This window comes from Mastacembelus armatus, chromosome 21, assembly GCF_900324485.2.
Source record: "Mastacembelus armatus chromosome 21, fMasArm1.2, whole genome shotgun sequence".
In the NCBI taxonomy this organism is placed as follows: domain Eukaryota; kingdom Metazoa; phylum Chordata; class Actinopteri; order Synbranchiformes; family Mastacembelidae; genus Mastacembelus; species Mastacembelus armatus.
Genome location: NC_046653.1, coordinates 5,879,392 through 5,901,057, shown reverse-complemented (window position 1 = coordinate 5,901,057; position 21,666 = coordinate 5,879,392). Strand labels below are relative to the sequence as shown.

The following is a 21,666-nucleotide window of genomic DNA, read 5'->3' as shown; positions in this document are numbered from 1 at the left end:
ATGCTGCAAATGTAACTAAATTGCACTTAACATGCATGAATACACATACATTTTCTTCTATATCTCCTATACTATAAACCCCTTCCAGTTAGACAAAAGATCACAAGTACAGTACGTGCACACACATGCACAGACATATGTCAACATCTCTGCTGTCACTGTGTTCTTGGTCAAGACAGCACGCAACTGTCCATGTTTTGTCACAGCAGAGGTGTAGAGCAATGTCTTGGACTTTTGCAAATCAAATCCTGAGCCAGCGGGCACATAAGGCCGTGTCATATGGCATTGGCCAATGACTCCCTCTTCCCTGTCTGTGGAGAACTGTGGAGGATCACATTCTCTCACCTTCTGTCTCATTCACCCCTACTCATTATCATGCTCACTTCATTTTCCTCCTCCTAAATTTCCCTTCAAGTGGTCCTATTTTTCAAGCACATATCTTAGGTTTCTTCTGCACCTTTGACTTTTTTATTTACATTTAGGTGACAGTCAGCTGCTGCACTACATTTATGACATAGTGCAGCAGCTGACAAAGCTTATATTTTCAGACTGCCAACATCACAGGCTGCACGTTATCAAGAAATTCAAGGATCAAAGCTGCAGCACCCTGACAAAGGCTGTAAAACAAGAACACCTGTGTCTCTATTATGGTGTTGCGGTGGTGAAAAATTAGAGTCAGTTTAAAGGTTTGAAATGTGTAACCTCTGCTTGCTTTCTTCCTCACTGTCACATCATGGGAAGTCCCAAATGAATAAATGAGAAGTTGGCAGATAAGTATCAACAAGCTTGGTTGAAGATCAGTTGAAAGATTCAGTCAAGATGAAAACACATGACATTTCTTGTCTTTGCTGAAGTTGTTATTTTATGTTTGGGAATCTATTTTCATCCTATGCTTCTCTAAGTCTTAAACTTCTTGTCCGCCTCACAAATATAAAAGCAATGCACCACGTGCTTTAAAAGCCTCATAAGACACAAGATCTTCCTCTATACCAGCGTATTAGTATTTTTGGGTGAAATTGTAATTTGCACACAGCTGCATCCTCTGTCTTGCACCTCCTCTTAGGGAAATGGATGTTTTAAATCCCACATCCTTTCATCACTCCTCTCCTGGTTGAAAGCCAAATACTAGAAAAGATCAAGAGATGGGGTGGAGGAGTTTTCACAGAAAAGAAGGCGCTGTTAAAAGACGCCCGCAGGGTTCTGCCGGCCAACTTTGCCTTCCATTGCATCACGCCTGGCATAAAGCAAGGAGTCCCCAGGTTAAGAACAGCCCGAGCCAGATGGGAGAGAGTTTGAGAGTGGTGGTGGGGGGAGAGGAAAAGAGGGGAAGGATGGAAGATGGCGAAAAAGCACAGGCCCTGCAGTAAGCTATTTCAAGCACCTTTGTAGGGTTGCCATTTTTTCATTCTCTCCCACTCTCCTTTGAGGGGATTTTCTATCCAGTCCCTCTCTCTCTGTCTGTCTGTGTCCCCATTTCTTCCTTTCTTTTTTTTATTTTATGATGTTCTTTTTTGTTCCTCCCTGTATGCCTCAGTTTCTTCAGGCACTGTGGTTCTTTTTTATCGTGCCAAGTTTGTTGAGCCAGGGCTCCGTCTTGCTCTCTCTCTTTCTGGCTGTCTACATCTCACTTCTGTCTATTCCTTCACTTTCATTACCCCTCAGTCTGCTTCTGTCTCCCTGCCATCTATTTCTACTGACTTCTCCCTCTTAGCCCAATTTCACTCATCATTTTCCCTCTTGCCTTCTCTACAGCCCCTTTCCCTCTTGCATCTCAATTCCTTTGATCAAGAGCCAGTGAGCAGTTTCTCTTTCCCTCCTATACTCCTCGTTCTTTTACTGTCTTTTGTGTATACTGCCATCCTCTTGCCCTCAGCTAGTTAAAAACTGTGTTCACACTTGATTGTTATGATGCTCCCGGGCTCTTGAATCGATGGTGTGGTTATTTTTGTGTTTCTCCTTGTGGCCATCAGACCTTGCACGAGCGTGTGTGTTAGACAATATAAATACTAACCCAGTTCAATTTGAAAAAGCAATTGTAAAATGATGCGCTTTCACATTAATGTTTAGAGGTAAGGCATTTTATGTTTGCACTTGCACAACCTGAATAACAAGAAAATTGCAAAGTTGCTTTTACTTTGTCCTCTTTTAACAACAAAAGTAAACAAAATGCCCAGCAAAACTCAGCTAATATATGATAAGTACTGGGGACAGAATGTAGCTGTATTATTTTGCATAATTCTTCAAGACCTACTGCTTTGGCGATAGTTATAGCAATGCTAGTATGCCATAGTATGCCAGATATGGTGTTCACATTAGATTCCAAGACTTGGCAATAGATCGTGAAGAGATTCTTCACGATCTAAGTCTGTTCGCCCTCTGAGCCTAACTTTTACACTAATCCTCTGATATTTGTAAGCCTATGGCTCAAAATTTTCACCTTATAAAATGTGACACCAGTCCACAAGTTAACTTACCATACCATCTTGCTCTTGACTGCTTCTTTCTTCATTGTCCGTGGGACTCCTCCAGTGGAGTTGGCAATGTTGTGATAATAGAAATTAATGTTCTACAGCTACATGCAGTAAGTTGAATAAAATCAGAAATCAAAGCACCACAATACAGTATGTTTCCCACATATAGATAATACAAATATGAAATGTATTGTAAATTCCAAATGTACAGTAATCCTGTTTTTCCTAAAATTGAAATAAAGTAGCTAGAAATATGTGCTTATCTAACAGTAAGCTACACTTAATAAGGAAAGAGATAATAACAGGGATAGCTTCAGGTGTATGAGCACTAGTCATTCTTGAATTCTATTATGTAATTGGTTTTAGGGCACTGTTGTCTAGACCCTGTTTACATCCATTTACCTGTATTAGATAGACATGTAGGATCAGGAGGAGATATATTGAATTAGTGTATACTGCATAGCTGTGATGGCACCCATTTATTGTTTATTCATAGTAATATTAAAATGTCTCAAAAGTAAACACTAATCCATTTGCTATTGTGCTTGCAGTCTTTACACTTTGTAGTTGGATGGGTGCCACACATGCCTTCTGTTGACTGACACTGGAGTGATGCAGTTGAAGTGTCATGCCTGTAAACATAAGCAAGCCTGTAAATGTGTTAAAGGGTGTCTATGCTCATGTCCTTCTGTTAGAGTCAAGTGGTGTTCTGGTAGGGTACAAAGAGAACAGATTCCAGGTCAATCTGTCAGAGACTTAAAGGGGAACAAAAGCGAAGGAAAAGAGGCATGAGCTTCTTAGCCTAGTTTCCGTTGGGACTATCAAGAAAACCCCTGGTCCTTGTGATGTTACACCCAGCGGGAACACATTTTAACAATTGCCCATTTTTTAGCACACGGATTACAGGCTGTGAGTGTGAAGCAACATTTTTTCCAAAGTCTTTGATAGCCATTCCTTCTTCCCAGGGAATTGAAGGGAATTTTTCTCAACTGAATAATCAAATTTGTTATTCCTGCAGTGAAGCACAGGTGAATAATATCAAATCAAATGAATATGTCTCCTTTACAGCCAAAAGAATGAAAACTAAGACTAGGTGCTCAAGTGCCATCAGTCATCTGAAAAATCTAAAGTTGCTCCGGAGCAAACAAACCATGTTGGGAAATGAATGAGTAATGTGTGCTTGTACCTTAGCAGTTATTTTGCTCAGTCACTTAACCTCCTACTGCTCCAGTGGAGCCACAACGGAGGTGAGCAACAGCAGATGCTTTTCCAAAAGACATATACAGTGTGAATTTGAACAAGTGAAGCAAATCTTTGTTGCAATGTAACACAGGTTTTAAATGACGAATAAGTTTTTAAAAAAAAACTGTCCTTCTTTATCAAGGATTCGTGACTCAAAGTCATTTAATCTGCTTCATTAGAACTGTGTGGGTGTGGCTTGCTTAGATTTATCATGATATTCAAATTCAAATGAATTCATTTACTGCACATCACCTTTTTTCCCTTCTTTAAATCAATTAGACAAAAGAAAAGCAGAGACTTCTTCATTGCCATTAAAAGGGACAGTTTCAATTTAAACCCCAACAACTGCAACTTAAGTGACTTAAGGATTTTGCCAAATAAAAAAAAGCAAATGGACAAATGCAACCACAAGGAGGCACAATCCAGTGTCTTCATGTGCCAGTCCTAAGTGCAGATAAATGTAGAGGGTTGTGTCAGGAAGGGCATTCGATGTAAAATTTAAGCCAAATCAAACGACAAATATGACTTTGAGTAGGGACTTTGTCAGGGAAAACGTGAGAGTTGGCTGATATGATGGAGAGAAGAAAGTTAGATATCTTGTGTGTTCAGGAGACCAGGTGGAAAGGTAGCAAGGCCTATAGATTAGGAACAGGGTTCAAGCTGTTTTATCATGGTGTGGATGGAAAGAGGAATGGAGTAGGAGTTATCCAGAAGGAGGATTTTGCTAGGAATGTTCTGGAGGTGAAGAGAGTGTCAGATAGGGTGATGAGTCTGAAGCTGGAAGTTGAAGGTGTGATGTTGAATGTTGTCAGTGGTTATTCCCCACAGGTAGGATGTGAGTTAGAAGAGAAGGAGAAATTCTGGAGGGAGATGGATGAGGTGTTTCAAGGTATCCCTAGTGGTGAGAGAGTGGTGACTGGGGCAGACTTCAACGGACATGTTGGTGAGGGAAACAGAGGTGACGAGGAAGTGATGGGTAAGTTTGGTATGCAGGACAGGAATGCAGAAGGACAGATGGTGGTAAACTTCACAAAAAGGATGGAAATGGCTGTAGTGAACACATTTTTCCAGAAAAGGGAGGAGCATAGGGTGACATATAAGAGTGGAGGCAGGAGCACACAAGTTCATTACATCTTGTGCAGACGTTTCAACCTGAAAGAGATCAGTGACTGCAAAGTAGTGGCTGGGGAGAGTGTAGCCAGACAGCATAGGATGGTGGTGTGTAGGATGACTCTGGTGGTGAGGAAGATGAAGAGGACAAGGGCAGAGCAGAGGACCAAGTGGTGGAAGTTGAAAAAGGAAGAGTGTTGTGTGGCTTTCAGGGAGGAGCTGAAACAGGCTCTGGGAGGTCAGGAGGTTCTTCCAGATGACTGGACAGCTACAGCTATAGTGACCAGGGAGACAGGTAGGAGGGTACTTGGTGTGTCATCTGGAAAGAGGAAAGCAGATAAGGAGACTTGGTGGTGGAATGAGGAAGTTCAGGAGTGTGTTAAGAGGAAAAGTTTAGCTAAGAAGAAGTGGGACACTGAGAGGACAGAAGAGAACAGACAGGAGTACAGGGAGATGCAGCATAAAGTGAAGGTAGAGGTGGCAAAGGTCAAACAAAGGGTGTATGAGGTTTTGTATGATAGGTTGGACTCTAAGGAGGGAGAGGTGGATTTGTACAGGTTGGTGAGGCAGAGAGACAGAGATGGGAAGGATGTGCAGCAGGTTAGGGTGATTAAGGGCAGGGATGGAAATGTGTTGACAGGTGCCACAAGTGTGATGGAAAGATGGAAGGAATACTTTGAAGAGTTGATGAATGAGGAAAATGTTAGAGAGCACAGAGTAGAAGAGGTGACTGTTGTGGAGCAGGAAGTAGCAAAGATCAGTAAGGCTGAAGTGAGGAAGGCGTTGAAGAGGATGAAGAGTGGAAAGGCAGTTGGTCCTGACGACATACCTGTGGAAGTATGGAAGTGTTTAGGAGAGGTGGCAGTACAGTTTTTGACTGGGCTACTTAACAAGATCTTGGAGAGTGAGAGGATGCCTGAGGAATGGAGGAGAAGTGTACTGGTGCCCATCTTTAAGAACAAGGGAGACGTGCAGAGTTGAGGAAACTACAGAGGAATAAAGCTGATGAGTCACACAATGAAGTTATAGGAAAGAATAGTGGAGGCTGGGCTGAGGTCAGAAGTGAGCATTTGTGAGCAGCAGTATGGTTTCATGCCAAGAAAGAGAACCACAGATGCAATATTTGCTTTGAGAATGCTGATGGAGAAGTACAGAGAAGGCCAGAAGGAGCTGCATTGTGTCTTTGTAGATTTGGAAAAAGCGTCTGACAGGGTGCCGAGAGAGGAGCTGTGGTTTTGTATGAGGAAGTCTGGAGTGGCCCTGCGACAGACTGGTGACCTGTCCAGGGTGTACCCCTGCCTTCCACCCGAGAGAGAGCTGGGATAGGCTCCAGCAGATCCCCGTGACCCTGAACCAGGAAAAGTGGGTATAGAAGATGGATGGATGGATGGAAGTCTGGAGTGGCAGAGAAGTATGTTCGAGTGGTGCAGGACATGTATGAGAGCTGTAAGACTGTGGTGAGGTGTGCTATAGGGGTGACAGAGGAGTTCAAGGTGGAAGTGGGACTGCACCAAGGATCGGCTTTGAGCCCCTTCTTGTTTGCTGTGGTGATGGACAGGCTGACAGATGAGGTTAGACAGGAATCTCTGTGGACCATGATGTTTGCAGATGACATTGTCATCTGTAGTGAGAGCAGGGAGCAGGTGGAGGAAAATCTAGAGAGGTGGAGGTTTGCTCTGGAAAGGAGAGGAATGAAGCTGAGCCGCAGTAAAACAGAGTACATGTGTGTAAATGAGAGGGACTCAAGTAGAACGGTGAGGTTACAGGGAGTAGAGGTGAAGAAGGTGGAGGATTTTAAGTACCTAGGGTCAACAGTCCAGAGCAACGAAGAGTGTGGAAAAGAAGTGAAGAGACGTGTGCAAGCAGGTTGGAACTGGTGGAGGAAAGTGTCAGGTGTGATGTGTGACAAAAGAGTGTCAGCAAGAATGAAAGGAAAGGTGGACAAGACAGTGGTGAGACCAGCAATGTTGTCTGGTTTAGAGACAGTGGCACTGAGAAAAAGACAGGAGGCAGAGCTGGAGGTAGCAGAGCTGAAGATGTTGAGGTTCTCTCTGGGAGTGACGAGGATGGATAGGATCAGGAATGAGGACATCAGAGGGACAGGTCATGTTAGATGTTTTGGAGAAAAAGCCAGGGAAGCCAGATTGAGATGGTTTGGACATGTTCAGAGGAGGGACAGTGAATACATTGGTAAAAGGATGCTGAGGTTAGAGCTGCCAGGAAGGAGGCCTAGAGGAAGACCAAAGAGGAGGTTCTTGCATGTAGTGAAGGAGAACATGAGGATAGTTGGTGTGGGTGAGGAGGATACAGAGGATAGGGTTAAATGGAGGCAGATGATTCGCTGTGGCGACCCCTGAAGGGAGCAGCCGAAAGGAAAAGAAGAAAAAAAGCAAATGGACACTTCAGTTTTGTTCTATGAATGCAAACGATTTTGTTACATAGACGGGTCTTTTAATGTTGAAACAAGTGCTGTGTTACAAGTAGCTCAATTAACATTTCTATTTTCAGTTTCAAATGGACATTACAAGGACTTTTCATTATTTGTCGATGGGAACATCTTATTTCTATTAATAAAAACTACTCTAGGGTGAATTTGGTTGAATGAAACTTAAAAAAAAAACACGATGACAAAATCCATCTTTTGCATTCGTTTGCTAAAATGGCTTTAATAAAATGGAGTTGACCCCCCAACAAGAGCTCACATATAGCTTATAATTTTGTACTTAATATTGTTAGTGGTAAATACATGGTAATGATAATTATATGTAAGATGATAATGATAATTAAATATAAGACAATGGTGTCTACCCAAAGATTTATCTGTATGTTGAAGGAACACAAATTTGTCTGTGTTATTTTTAGATTACCTAAATATGACTCCTTTTCTATGTTGTTCTTCTTGCCTGTTCCTCATGTTTTCTCCTCTCATCCCTGCAGTGCAACAATGACTACGCCCCAGTGTGTGGCTCCAACAATCAGAACTACCAGAACGAGTGTTTTCTGCGCAGGGATGCCTGCAAACAACAGTCTGAAGTTCTTATTATGTCTGAAGGCGCCTGTCCTGCTGGTATGTACATTTGTATCGTGGCAGAGCACTAATAGCAACATACCACTACAGTACACATTGAACATATACACAAACACACTGTAGTTAAGAATGAAAGTAAAGTAGTTAAGAATGAACATTTGCTGCACAGCTGTGTGTAATCAAAGGATACAATGCAAATGTAGAGCAAGAATGTTACAAAGGGGTAAACCTAATGTTGTTTCAACATTGAATATAGTACATTTTTCAGGCTTAAAAATATAATTATTAATGCAAGCAAATGCTTCCAGTGGATGAGTTTTAGTAATCACAGAGTAACTCATTATTTCAAAGGAATTCCAAAAAAAGCATGATGAAACAATTGCTGGAGGTTCCAGACTGACGCAATTCCCAATAAGCGCAACTACAATGATAGTGACGTGTATGTTTATTGAACAGATAAAGATTTCATCATTGGCACACAATGTCCTCACAAGAACTGAAGACAACATTTGGCCAAGAGGCCTGTTGAGCAATGCAGTGTGTTAATTATACCCTTTATTTAAATTAGCTGTGTTGAACAGGAAGTAAAAAATAGCTTGACGGCTGTGTCCTTTTCATTATGTAAAGTTTAAGTACACGTCAAAAGGCATAAAATGTGAATAATTCTGCATGTGCCAAATTGTCATAGGTAGTTACTGTAACACTGTTGCCACAAGGCATGTTCAACAAAGCAGAAAATTGAATGACTGAATCACTCATCATCTACATTTCATTATTTTTCTCTTTTTTGTAGATATTTTCTCATTTATTTATTTTTTCAAGTATTTGAACTAATGCTGTAAAAGATCTAATGAAGATATGTGTTTTTATTCAAGTTTGTATGACTGTTTTCTAGAATGCACATCATAAATGTAGTTTATGATGCTTACAGTTTCATATTCCCAAACGTTATATTCAATTTAATTACTTACTCTTATGAGCTAATGTTGGTTGGTCTGTTTGTCCACTTTGGTCCAGACTGAAGTGTTTAAACAAATGTTTGAATTGAATTTGATGAGTCAACTTTTTTTTTTTTTTTAGATTTGATGACTTTTAAGACCTGTTTAGTGTTTTTTTTTTTTTTTTTTAAAGAAGCAACTAGCAACAAATCAGCAGACTTTATGTTCTTTATCTTCTTTACCTTAAAGAAAGTTTCTAGTATGTCTCAGTGTTCCGATATGGCTTTGGGTCCTCGACTGACAACAGATTCAGTCAACAAATCATCATCCATCCCCATTGTTTGTCCAGGTCAAATACCTGTTCTGGTTAAAGGGAAAAAGATATTGAAATTATAGTTAGATAGATGCAATATTAGCAGCTGGAAGCATAATAACTAACGATAAAGCTAGTTGGAGTTTGACTTCATTTCATATTAACTTTAAATTTTGTTTTGATATATACCATCAGACAGATGTTATGTTATGGCATCACAAATACTGAAACTTAACTTGTGACATCCCGTAGCAGCTTTTTGAGCATGCTTTAGTTACTGTACTTTGAAGAGCCATTAGCATGACTGTAGTTGTTAGTTTTTTTGCCTTTAAAATGTAAAAGCTATTTCTGGGTGGCATTAAGTACCAGAGTATCTGCAATGGAAGAGATGACACAATGATTGTTAAAGGTCTCAGGGTAGTTGTGGCTATGTTGGTTAATTTCCTTTTGGCAGTGCTGTATGTTTGCTGTGAGCTACGGATATATTGCATTGTGGACTGGTTTATTAGCATCCTGATACTATACTTTGAATAGCTTTTTTTTTTCTTTTACTGCTGTCCTGGTTTACTGGTTGGTGTGGTGGCCTAAATTCACTGGCCAAACTTATGCTTGTGTTTTAAGGTGTTAGCACAGTAATGTACCAAGGTAACACACATTCCCTTACAAGAATGTAATAGTATGTTGGGAAGAAATAGCACTTGGAAGCAATAAGAAAATGATCTGCAACAATGAGAGACTTGAAGAATAATCACCATATGTTATAATACTGCAAAGATTCTTCTCACCACAATTATTACTTTCCATCCAAGTGGAGGGTAGAATGTAAACACAATTACACTGTATATTATGATGATTGCATTTTTTGGAGTAACTAGTTTTCATTTTGGTATCTAGTTTATCTAGTGAGATCTTTCCCGTTGCCTCTCCATTTTACAAAGTGAGTAAAAGAATGTAAACACAATTAGCATGGGGTTTATACTGACTATGCATCACAGCCTGGAAATGTTGAAACACATCCTGTTGTGCACAGCAGCAGTCATCAGGTGAAGTGCTACAATCACCTATTTCTGTACCAGGAGCATAAACAACAGAAGCGCTGGAGATCAATGACTATGATGCATAAATCCAGCTAGCTATTGACCTAACTGATTCTGGTCAAAATGTCAATAAAATGTGTTTTGTATCACTGAGTGGCCATTGCACATGCAGAATAATCCTTTTCCTGTAATACAAAATAAAATACTCCACAGAGTCAAATCTTTCTCTTCTCCATGCCCAAGCAATGATTAGGTTCTGTCTTGTTTTTATATTTTTAGATTTTTCAACAATTGCTTGGTTAGTTGAAGACTGTCCCAAAGTTACCTATTGTATAACCCCTTCATTCATGCCATTGCCTATTGTTGTCATCTTACCATTGCCGGGAAATGAAAAGCACTTGGTGCGATTATCTAACATAATTAGGACCAGTGTTTGCTGATATAGTTTTGTGTCTAAGCTGCTGAGTGGGCATCTTCAGTCAGAAAAGGTCAGGCACTTCAGTAGTCGTGTTGTGGGGACCAGTAGTGCTGCTCAGAGCATGCAGCTGTATGGAATTAAAAATACTTGATCATAGATGGTTATATTAACCCACACTGTTGGTATTAGTAGAAATAAGATCCTCATACAGTCACTGTATTTTTATCTCAGTGAGTGAGAATAATCTGTGACTGGTTTAATTAGAACCAATGTACAACATTTGTTATCTTTGCAGTTGTAAACCCTGTCACGAATTCTACCCTGTGAATTCTTCTCTTTTTTTGTATTAATACAAAAGACTATAACCATTGTTTATAGTGGTCACAATTTATGAAATTTCTATACACATATAAAAGTAGATGATGGTGATTTTCTTTCACCTGGTTGTTACTTCATCAGAACATGTAATTAGGTTTCCCAAGTATGATGTGTTTAATCCTCATCCATATACTTGATAAAAAGCATTGACACCCACAAGGAATCTACCAATTAGTGAGTCATTTCCTGAATCATGTGCATAGTGGTGAATTTATGAGCTGACTGGCAAGGTGATGTTGGGTGATTTTATTTTTAGGCATATGTGAGTCAGTGCTTAAACCAAGACATCATTGCTGGCTCAACTCGAGCAGTAGCTGACTCAGTTACCCTGACCGGCAGTCGGCAGAGGTCCATTAAAAGGACTGTGAATGGGCATAGCTCAGCACAGGGAACATGTGGAGTTCGAGGTGGAAGTGTTATTGCAGTAAGAGTAGTGGTGGCTGAAACAGTAGGCAGGGTCACAGTCAGATGAAGTGTCCAGACTCCCTTTAGACTGATTTGATGGGTTGCATGTGAGGTCCTTTTCAAGACAGCGTGTAGGACATGGATTTGTGTATCTTTTGGAAGAGAAAGTGATAAAAAGACACTTTCTTCCATATGACAAGCAGTACTTCAGAGAGCTTGATACAAGGTTCATACAAAGTTGTTTCTGTGGTGCAGTGTTCTGACAAACAGACCATGACAATGGTTCTATAGTCTCTGTTCAGTGTCTCGTGTTACACTCAGATGTACACTTTGTACTGGCATTTATCCAGATCAAGGCAACAATAAACAACCAGACTTTTTTCTCCTGGGCCAATCAGTGTTTATTTTAGTGGAGTCAGATTTTATTACATGTGCTGTTTTTTTTTTTCTAAATATAGCACAGTGTCGTGAATGTTGCATGCCAAATGGCAGGATTTCCTTGATGTGGGTTTTTTACTTCAATTAATTCTAGTGTTGTTAGGTAGATACATTTGGATGGGCAACAGTGAAAAATGTTTTTGAAAGCATGAAAGAAGAAAATGTAATTTATTGAACACTCTAAGTCAATACCCAAATGATGCAGTGAACCCCCAAGAGAAACTGAAATGATAAAAAATAGAAAAAGAAACTGCTGTTACAGAAATCTGTTTCAGTTAAATATTTTTGCAACAGTGCCCAGACAAAATAAAAGAAAAATATAATTAATAAAATACACAAACTGTAGAGTGTCTAATCTCTTTAAAAACATTGATGTGATTGGCCAACTACCTTGGGATACAAATCATTTAAGACAAAATATTAATTAAGAGGAAAGGACTGTTTACCCATCTCCTTTTGAGTTTATCTTCTGGTTAGAAAATATATTGTGCATAGAATAAAACAGTAGGAAACAGAGTAAAACAAAGAAAAATTAAGTAGCGCATCAGATATATATATATATATATATACATATGTCATGGAGTGAAGTTTGGTTTCCGGTTTATTTTGGTTTTCCTGTGTAGCGCCTATCGTAGTTATAGGTAGCTTTATGTTTATTAGTCTAGATTAGTTTCACCTGTTTTCAATTAGCCTTGTGTTCCTAGTGTATATATACATCCTGTTTTCCTTTGTACGCTGTCGAAACATTAACGTTGTGTTTGTGTCAAGCCTGAGTTGCAGAGGGGAATTTGTTTGTGATGCCATGTGGTGGAATTTTTCCTGTAGTGGTTTAGTTTTGAACAGAGGGCTTTTATATGTACTTGAGCCCTGGTTGATCTATGGGAAAATAAAGAACTGCTTGTCCTGCATTTGGGTCCTGCACCTCTCTCCTTCATCCTTCCCCATCCACCAACCTCATGACAACTTAGTGGAATTGTTATGTTTTTCTCCTCCCATTTACATTCATAAAAGGGTCAGAATATTAACAGCACCTCTGGATAAAATGCAGTCCAGTAGAACTCAACCTTTAACTGTGACCTCTATAATAAAAACATATGATTGAATATATCCTGAAACATGAGCTTCCTAAAAACAGATGTTCTGGCAGGGCTGTTTTAGTGGATTGCTTTCAATTGTACAGATAATAATAAACTACCGTATTTTCTGGACTATAAGTCACTTTTTTTACTCCTCTGGCTTGTAGTGTGACTTATACGTGTATATTTACAGTCATTTTGTGAATATTACAAGTCTGCAGAAAGTGCTTGTTATTAGTTTGAATGTTAAACACACAAGCTTGCTGTGTGGGAGTTTTTTGTTTTGTTTTTTGTCATAATGTGACAAACAAACCTATCATGTAGAAAAGTATAGCACATTTGAAGTGTTTTATTTTTGCTTTCTTCACAACTCAGCTGAGCTAACTTATAATAAGCAGCAGTGGAATATGTATCTGAAAATATCTTGAATTCAAATGATAGGGGCAAGTAATGGAAGGCAATGCGAACATTGAAACAACTTCACGCAAGCTCTGCATTTAATGCCACAGAGCATTCTATCTTCTTCTTGATTGTTCTCTCCCCCAATCTCTCTGTGTCATCTTTTCCATTTCCATCTTCCAAAATCCCATTAGCAGCAATAGTACAGAGTGTAATGGATATATGTCAGCTCACTAATGCCAATACTTGTTTCCCTTACTGGGATGAGAGAGATCATGAAAGTGAGTTCTCCGTAGGAAAACCCGGTGAGTGAAAATCTAGATATAGTGTTTATAATGTGATTTTGACTCTCCAGTGCTCATATTAATGGATTAGTATCAACAATTATGGAATCCTGGATTGTTAGTATCGTAAACCTTTGAGCATACTGCATGATCTGCATTAGCAGGTGTCATGAAATTATACAGTAGACCTTCCAGTGTCACTTTTAATTATGTATTTTTGATTAAATATGTAAGTTGGATATTTAGGTTTTGCGTTAATTGATTTTTGTTGCTATACTTGTAGCAGTGTAATCAGGGTAAGCATAACAATGACATAGTATACCTCATAAAGAAGCCTATTTCCACTTGGTCAACTAAGCCATCTAGTTTTCAGCAGTTTTCAGTCAACATGCTGAAGATGTCCTTAAAGTGGTCAGAATATGAATGAATGTTTATGTTTTAGAGTATAGTATGGGTGTTACCAAAGGAAATCAATAATGAATATAGTAAAAATTTAAAAAAATATATTTTCAGATTAACAGACTTTGTATCAAGTCAGTGCTGCAGTTCTGACCGGTATTGTCTGTCAATGAGTATCAAACTGGAATTCAAATGAGACACCTTATCATCTCGGCAGGAGATTATGAGAATGTGTGGTAGTTATTTAAGATCCCTATTAAATTTTCAATCTCAACATAGTTGTAACTTCACATTCGACTGTGCCTTTACTCAATATGGTGCTCCTCTTTTTATGGCCACCTGACAGCACAGTTTCACATGTTCTCAATAACCCTCGTGGCTCCTGAGGCCAAGAGGCCAGACATTAGAGTCTCCCATCATTCCAAATAGTAAACAGGAGGCCTGTTGAGGTGCCAATTTCACGCTATGTGACGCCACTGAGGCATAAACCAGCATTATAGCTTCTGTTTTTTTGTCCCCAAGGAAAAGCATTTTCAAATGACTGGTGTAGAAAAGTGATCACATCAAGTTCAATTTTACTGTGGTAAAAGCCAACTCAGCTGGCTCCTCTCGATGTGGAGGCTACTCTGACCTCCGACCCAAAGCTCATGACCATAGCTGAGAGTTGGAACGTAGATTGACCGGTAAATAGAGAGCTTCGCCTTTCGGCTCGGCTCCTTCTTCACGCCTCCTATTTGCTGCTGCCAATGCAGCAATCCATCTGTCAGTCTCACGCTCCGTCGTTCCCCCACTCGTGAACAAGATCCCAAGATACTTAAACTCCTCTGCCTGAGACAGGATCTCTCCCCTGACCTGGAGATGGCAGGCCACCTTGAGAACCATGGCCTCGGACTTGGAGGTGCTGATTCTCATCCCAGCCACTTCGCGCTTGGTATATTTCATATTAGTCCTTATTATCTTCATGCCACTGACAAATAAAGAAGTTCTGATTTGGATGCCGACAACAGGGAGAGCTCAGTGGTATAAAGCTTGTGAAAGTTGATTAGCACAGGATGGTACCACTTTTCTATCACATCAAATGCTAGCCCAGCACATTGAGGAACAGTTAAGCATTAGCTTAGCAAAGCAAAACAAACCAAGCAGCATGTTCCCCAGAGGAGTGAGTTAAGCTAAGGCAAGCACTCATAGCATTTTCCAACTCAATTCACAAAGTGAAGAGTATAACTTCCTGGACCTCATGAGAACATTATCATAGCAACATGCTTAAGTGTTTAAAGGTTTTATATGTTGTGTGTGTTGTTACTTTTGATAAAATATAGTAGAGGTAACCTGTCTGAGTCACAGACTGTGTTTTTAAGCCACACAAGGGAAGACAGGTGTGGTGTTGCGTATAAAACATATAGGATTTTGGGTGGTGCACTCCAACACACTGATTTTAACCCAATAATGGCGTGGGTATCATATTTGATACACACGTTTCTGAGACCTATTGCATAACCATATGGTAAAAACTTTGTTCAAAACCACAAACACCAACACCACCACAGAAGTGGCCCTCGTGCAGCTTGCCTCCAGATGTGAGGAGAGATGTGGGGTCAACCACTTCCCAACCTGGGCACAATGACAAAGGTGCGAGCACTACAAAGAAACTCCTCGCTTTTCCCATGTGTTCTGTGCAAAATGCAGTGTCCACCTCTGCCTAAACAAGGACAGGAACTGTTTTCTCGCTTAAATTCAAAAAAATTGAATTTTCTGTAGATTATTTCTTGGGTGAAGCGTTAGGGTTAAATACAAAACTGTTTACCAGTCACTGTGTCTCTTTTGGTTAAGCCTTAATTGAAAGACTTATTTAGAATCAGAATCAGTTTTATTGCCAGGTACAGCAAAGAACACTTTACAGTACTAGGAATTTGTCTGGTGCAAGCATATATACAGATATGGAGTATGTACACAGTTGTATGTAACCAGAGTATGTACACAGAAAAAAGAATAAAAATAAGATAAATACTATATATATACAGTAGAGTGAAGAGTGTGTGAAGTGTAGTGCTAGAATGTTAAAGTAAAAAGTTACACGCAAGAGAGAAAACACGCAAAAGAGAAATGCTGAAAGAGAGAAAACACATGCAAGAGAGAAAACACACGCAACGAAGAAAACACATGCAAAAGATTAAACATACAAGAGAGAAAACACACAAGAGAGAAATGTTGCAACAACGAAAACACATGCAAGAGAGAAAACACAACGGAAGTGCGCCAGGCCAAAAGGGGGACCCCGAACTGAGGGATGCTATGACCAAAGTTTGGATTAAACGCAGAAGCACACCTGAGTGTTTCCCTTTTTTTGTGGGGCCTTGCTTTGTTACGTGTCTCCTTGATCAAAATAGCCAGTAAGTCTGAAGTGGAAGCCAGAAAACTCGGAAATGAGTCTACAGGGGTAGTAGTTCTGATGTTCATGAGCTCTTCCCTAGGATAGGTGCCACCAGAACTGTGGCAGGAAACTAAATAAAAACACAGAACAAGGCAAAGTAGAGGGCACTGTAACACCGAGGCAGCCATCCGCTGTGCCATCTTATACTCTTGCGTTAACTTTATAGAGGAAGTAAGAAAAATGTGTTTGCGTGCAAGCAAATAGGGTTAGAGAAAGTTTAGAATTAGGCAATTAGTAGGCAGTTGAGTCTCCTGGAAATTACTATAAGTAAGACTTCAATCAGCTCCTGTCTTTAGAGGTCACCCACCCATCTCCTCACCCTCCTTTTGGCAGTCCTTCTCTGCTCTCTCTGAGCACCTCTCACAAAATAAAATTGTGTGGTATCTCCTTGTTGTGACCCTTCAAGAAAGCAGGTAAAAAAGTATGTTTGTGCCTATCTCCCTTGCCATTTTGTTCTATTTTCTAATGCCAGTCTTCTTCTCCTCAAAACTCTGCCCTTGTACAGATACTAAAGGCTTTTATTGATCTCCCATGAACCTCTTCTGATTTCAGCCTGATCCTTCAAGCTAAGCCTTTTCTTGAAACACTGCACATTTAGTATCCCACATGCTCCAAGGTCACAGGAATTCTACAGCTATAAAATAAGGAAAGGAGGAGGGCAGTTTTTTTCAAGTGTGCATAGAGATATTTTCACATTCAGAAGTGGAGTTTTCTTACAAATAAAGTTTAGTTTAGTGTTACTAAACCAAAATGCACTGTGTGTATTATCAAGGTCTAAGTTGCATGTTGTATGTAATTCCGTGATCATTAAACAACCTGATTCTCTTTTTGATCAGTTTTAATATATCTGACCTGAATCCTTGAAGATACACAAGAGGGTTGCCCTTGCAGCTTTAAGAAAAATTGGAGAGTTCCTATCATGAATACATAATTCCCTACTCCTCCATTTTTTATGTTACACAGAAATTTGCTTCTGCTTTATTTAATTGAAAAATATGGTTGATGTGCAATTGCTTCGCCACGTAAATTGATTTTCCTTGCTCAAATTGATTGAAGTTGAAATGTATCTGTGAAACTTGTGAGAGAAATTAAACAAGTTTAGATCATTTGAAGAGGAAGGGGTTGACCTCTTGTTCAGGAAGAATTTACATTTGTTTTAATGACCCTTAGGGTAGAATATTATTAAGGTAGAGAGTAGTGTTATTATTGTTTGTTTATGTATTTTTTGGGGGGTTATTTATGTTGGCAACAACTGTTCTGTTCTCCCATAATGAAACATACTGTATACAAAACAAATGTTTACTTATGGTTTACTTGTCTACAGTAAATATAACTGTATATTACTATAATATATATAAGAATATCATTATTACACTAAATGCAATAAAATGACTTAAAAACCCTGACATTTAAACAAGCAGAATAACATTGCAATAACTCTCACTTCATTTGAACAAGCAGTATCCCAATAAAAGACTTATTTTGCTTTGATGATTTCATTAAGATAAGGCTCAATACACAACTTCTAATTGCCATAGTTGGTCTTTAAATTGAGGCAACTGTGACCCTGTCCACATTTAGCTTTTTTCATTATTGTGAGTCCAGGAAAATACATTCTTTTGAAATAATATGGTTGTTTTAGAGTGACTGCACTACTAAACAGTTGACAGACTATATCTTAAGTTTTTTTTATACTCATTTCAAAGCTAAACATGCAGTTTGAGCTGAGATAAATATTAGACTGTATAACCTGCAAGGTGAAACTTGAAGTAAGTGCAAGCAGCATCTTCTTATAATGGATACACATCTTTTGCAGCTATATTATTTATGTGATGGTGCTGCACATCTGGCAGTGAGTGCATGACTGGGATAGAGGGTAATGACAGCAAAAGTGCTTGATAAAAAGGTGAATCATTTACAGTTGCTGCCATTTACCTGCTAGCCAGGCTAGTTCCAGTAGCATATTTTAGCATTCCTGATTTTCACATTGCCACAGATGCATCAGGTTTGGTCTGACTGGAGTTACTCTCCATTCAGTAAGCCAGCCTTCTTCGTTCTGACAGTGGACCAGTTCAGTAGATCGGATTCTTTATGGGCAGTTTTTTTCTGATCTCACCACACAGAAATGAAATCCTAAACACAATCTTCTCAGTTCAGCTGTGCTTTTAGCACCTGATGCTATCCCCAGCATCATCCAAATCAAGACTCAATCTAGATTCAGACTGATCACTTTATCTAGACTCATCCCCATAATCAAACTTTAATGGAGTAACTCCATTACTCCGCATTTTGACATTGCTTTATCTACATCACTTATAGAGCATTTGATTTATTTTATTTAGTTTGCTGTGTGCTGCAGTGTATTTTTTGATATTACCACCTCGACTCCTACCTCCTACACATCCCCTTCTCTATTCCAGACATAGTGGCTTTCACTTAATCATAATACAGAAACCAAGATGTTAGATAATTGTCATGGATGTTAACATAGACAAATATAGTTGGATGGAATGTCAAATGAACTATTAAAACTCTACGTGGATATCATCCATCCATTATCTATACCTGCTTATTCCTAATTAGGGTTACAGGGATCTGCTGGAGCCTATCCCAACAGTGCTAACCACTAATCCACCGTGCTACAGGGGTAGCAGTTAGCAGCAAATTTTAAAATAGTTCATTATTTTGTGTAATTTGAATGCTTGTTTGTTTTTCATGTGTTTTGTTTTTATAAAGCATACAGATGCAATATTTAAGGACTGAATTATTCAATAATTTAAAAAAAAAAAAAATTTAAACATTACTAGTAATTTAATTCAAGTTTTATTTTGGATGCAGTTCCACAGCACTGATTATACTGATATACTGAGACTTGGCTGGTTGCTCTTGAGAGTGATTTTCTCCTGATACTGTTGACCATCTGCTGCACTAACCTCAAAGAATCATTTAACTGAAGACATGTTTGTGTCCCTGCAGAACTGTATTTTATTGAACCAAAGCTTATGTCATGAACGTATCAATATCAGGACAGCTTGGTGGTCAGACTTTGTTCTAGACCTCTGATGGCCTTAGTACTCTCGATAGCGTGTGCACCTCTTCTTATAAAGCCTTCTCACATGGGTATTTATGTGGAACTGAGCTGTTATCCCTCTGCAGTCCTCTGAGACCCTGCATGGTCTCTGGCCCATTATAACAGATCCCTTTATGCTGTGTCTCAAGTTACACAGTGGCTGCACTCCGAAGTGCTCATCAGTATCCGTTTCACAGCCATATTGTTAAACAATTCAGTAAGCTCAGTGTGTTTGCAGGAGCTTTACACAGATTCAATGGGAAGGCCATAGAGAAGACGTTGCTGATAGACAAACACACTGACAGTCCTACTGAGGACAGGCCCGCAGTTGGAGGTGTTCTGTTACAGAATGGAGAAGATGCATGATGCACAAAGCCTCAGGCCGTACTCCATCGCACTAAAATCCTCCTTCCTGTTTTTCTGCATTATTTTCTTTTCAAATCTGCCTCTGTATAACATTCTGCAGTATCTTAAGAGAAATCTCATCTCACTTAAACACATCCACAAGCACACTAAGTGGTGTTCTCTTGACGCAAACAGTCAAAAGCAGATATTCAAACAGGCCTAGATGCACGCTTCCATATGCAGCCACATGCTTATTCAGCTAATGTCTGTGTGAGCCTCTGGTTAATAACTATGTTTGTTCTCCTCCGCAGATGTTGGCTCTGGATCAGGAGACGATGGTAAGATTACTCGCCTCCTTTGTTCTAAATCCACATGCACTGCTTTCTAATGTGTTCCTTGCATGCCCATGCAATAACCAGACATTTGAACTTTAAGTCAGAAAAGTTCAATTCACATATAAACAAATTACACAAATGTGTGGCCCTAAAATGAGGATATTATTATACTGTTCAAAAGTTCTCAAGATCATCAAATCAATAAGAACATCCAAATGGGGGTATAATGTATTTACATCAAGGGTCTCCAACCCTGGTCCTCGAATGCCACTGTCCTGCAGGTTTTCCAACTATCCCTGCCCTTCCATGTTCTTATTGGCTGAACACACGTGATCTGGGTAATCAGCTGCGCTTAGGACAGGGACATGTGGAAAACAGGCTGTACAGTAGCACTCAAGGACCAGGGTTGGAGGCTCTTGATTTACATAGTGCATGAGAATAAATTCTTTCACAACTTTGCTGTTTTGGTTCATTCTGATCTCTGTCATCTGTCATTTTTGTCTGCACCAGCCAGCTGTTTTCAGCAAAACAGCTGAAAAAAATTACCACACACTATTTACTCAACAGCAAACTGACACAAGTAGAGATTACTTGGAGAACATAGTGGAGCATTTAGCAGGTAAAAAGCCAAGTTTTTCTCCTAGGAACTGTTGGAGAACAAATAACAAGCATCAGAAATGTTGGGCTTACATTTGTCAGATAGAAACAAACAGGACTAAAAATGAATGCTAATACTGGTCATGCTTGCTAAATAAATAGGCAACTTTTTCTTAACCAACCCAGCATGCACTGCAAACACTCTAAAGATTAACATGGCCTAGTTATGTAAATTAAACTTAAAACAGCAAAACTTTGGTTATGTATCATAACCAAAGATTCTCTAAATTAGGCGCAGCCCTCTAGGCTATCGCTAAGGATCGTATCACTTCTTCGCACCTGCGCACTGAAGAGAAATTCGTTTGCATCCACCTGGGGTAGGCCCCCTCGCCCGAACCGAGTGTCCCAATCACGTCCACAGCTCCCAGATATAAAGGGGCGGTTCAGGTGAGCTCTTCCCTAAGAATCAAACCGGTCTTTTCTTCAGCCAGCTCAAGGGACTAGTGGGGCCCAAATGGCTGCGCCCAATTCACAGAATCTTGGGTTACAATATGTAACCAATGTTCTGTCTCATTGGAGTGCAGCCCTTTGGGCTATCGCTATGGGTCAAAGCGATATCCAGAAATGCTCTACGCCTCACAGGACCCGTCCATCCAAGCATGTCCTTGTTTCCCGTAAAACAAGGAAATACGAGTGACCGCCTGACCCGAAGCGAAGCAAGCACCAGGTGGGATGCATAAGAACTGGCTTAATATAAAGCTGTAACAGATGGAAACCTGTCCATCATCGTGTAACAAAAACATGCCTCCTGGGCTTGCCAGCTCAATTACGACTGGGAGGATCCTAGGAGAGCTTGAGAGAGGTTATGAGCAAAACATCCCGCAAGTAGAAACACACGAAGGAACACGGAGGCCCTTGAGGCCGCCGGGCACGTCTTCCACTGACAACCCTC

General features: G+C 39.8%; 1 protein-coding gene across 1 annotated transcript in view; it reads left to right on the top strand.

Annotated features, from left to right (window-relative positions):
- The window catches only part of tmeff2a (transmembrane protein with EGF-like and two follistatin-like domains 2a), a 122,945-nt gene that overhangs the window by 37,609 nt on the left and 63,670 nt on the right, over window positions 1–21,666 (top strand). Inside the window, exons 3-4 of the mRNA XM_026295735.1 lie at window positions 7,761–7,890; window positions 20,094–20,120. Of these exons, the coding sequence (XP_026151520.1) occupies window positions 7,761–7,890; window positions 20,094–20,120 (157 nt within the window). The remainder of the gene's footprint in view (window positions 1–7,760; window positions 7,891–20,093; window positions 20,121–21,666) is intronic.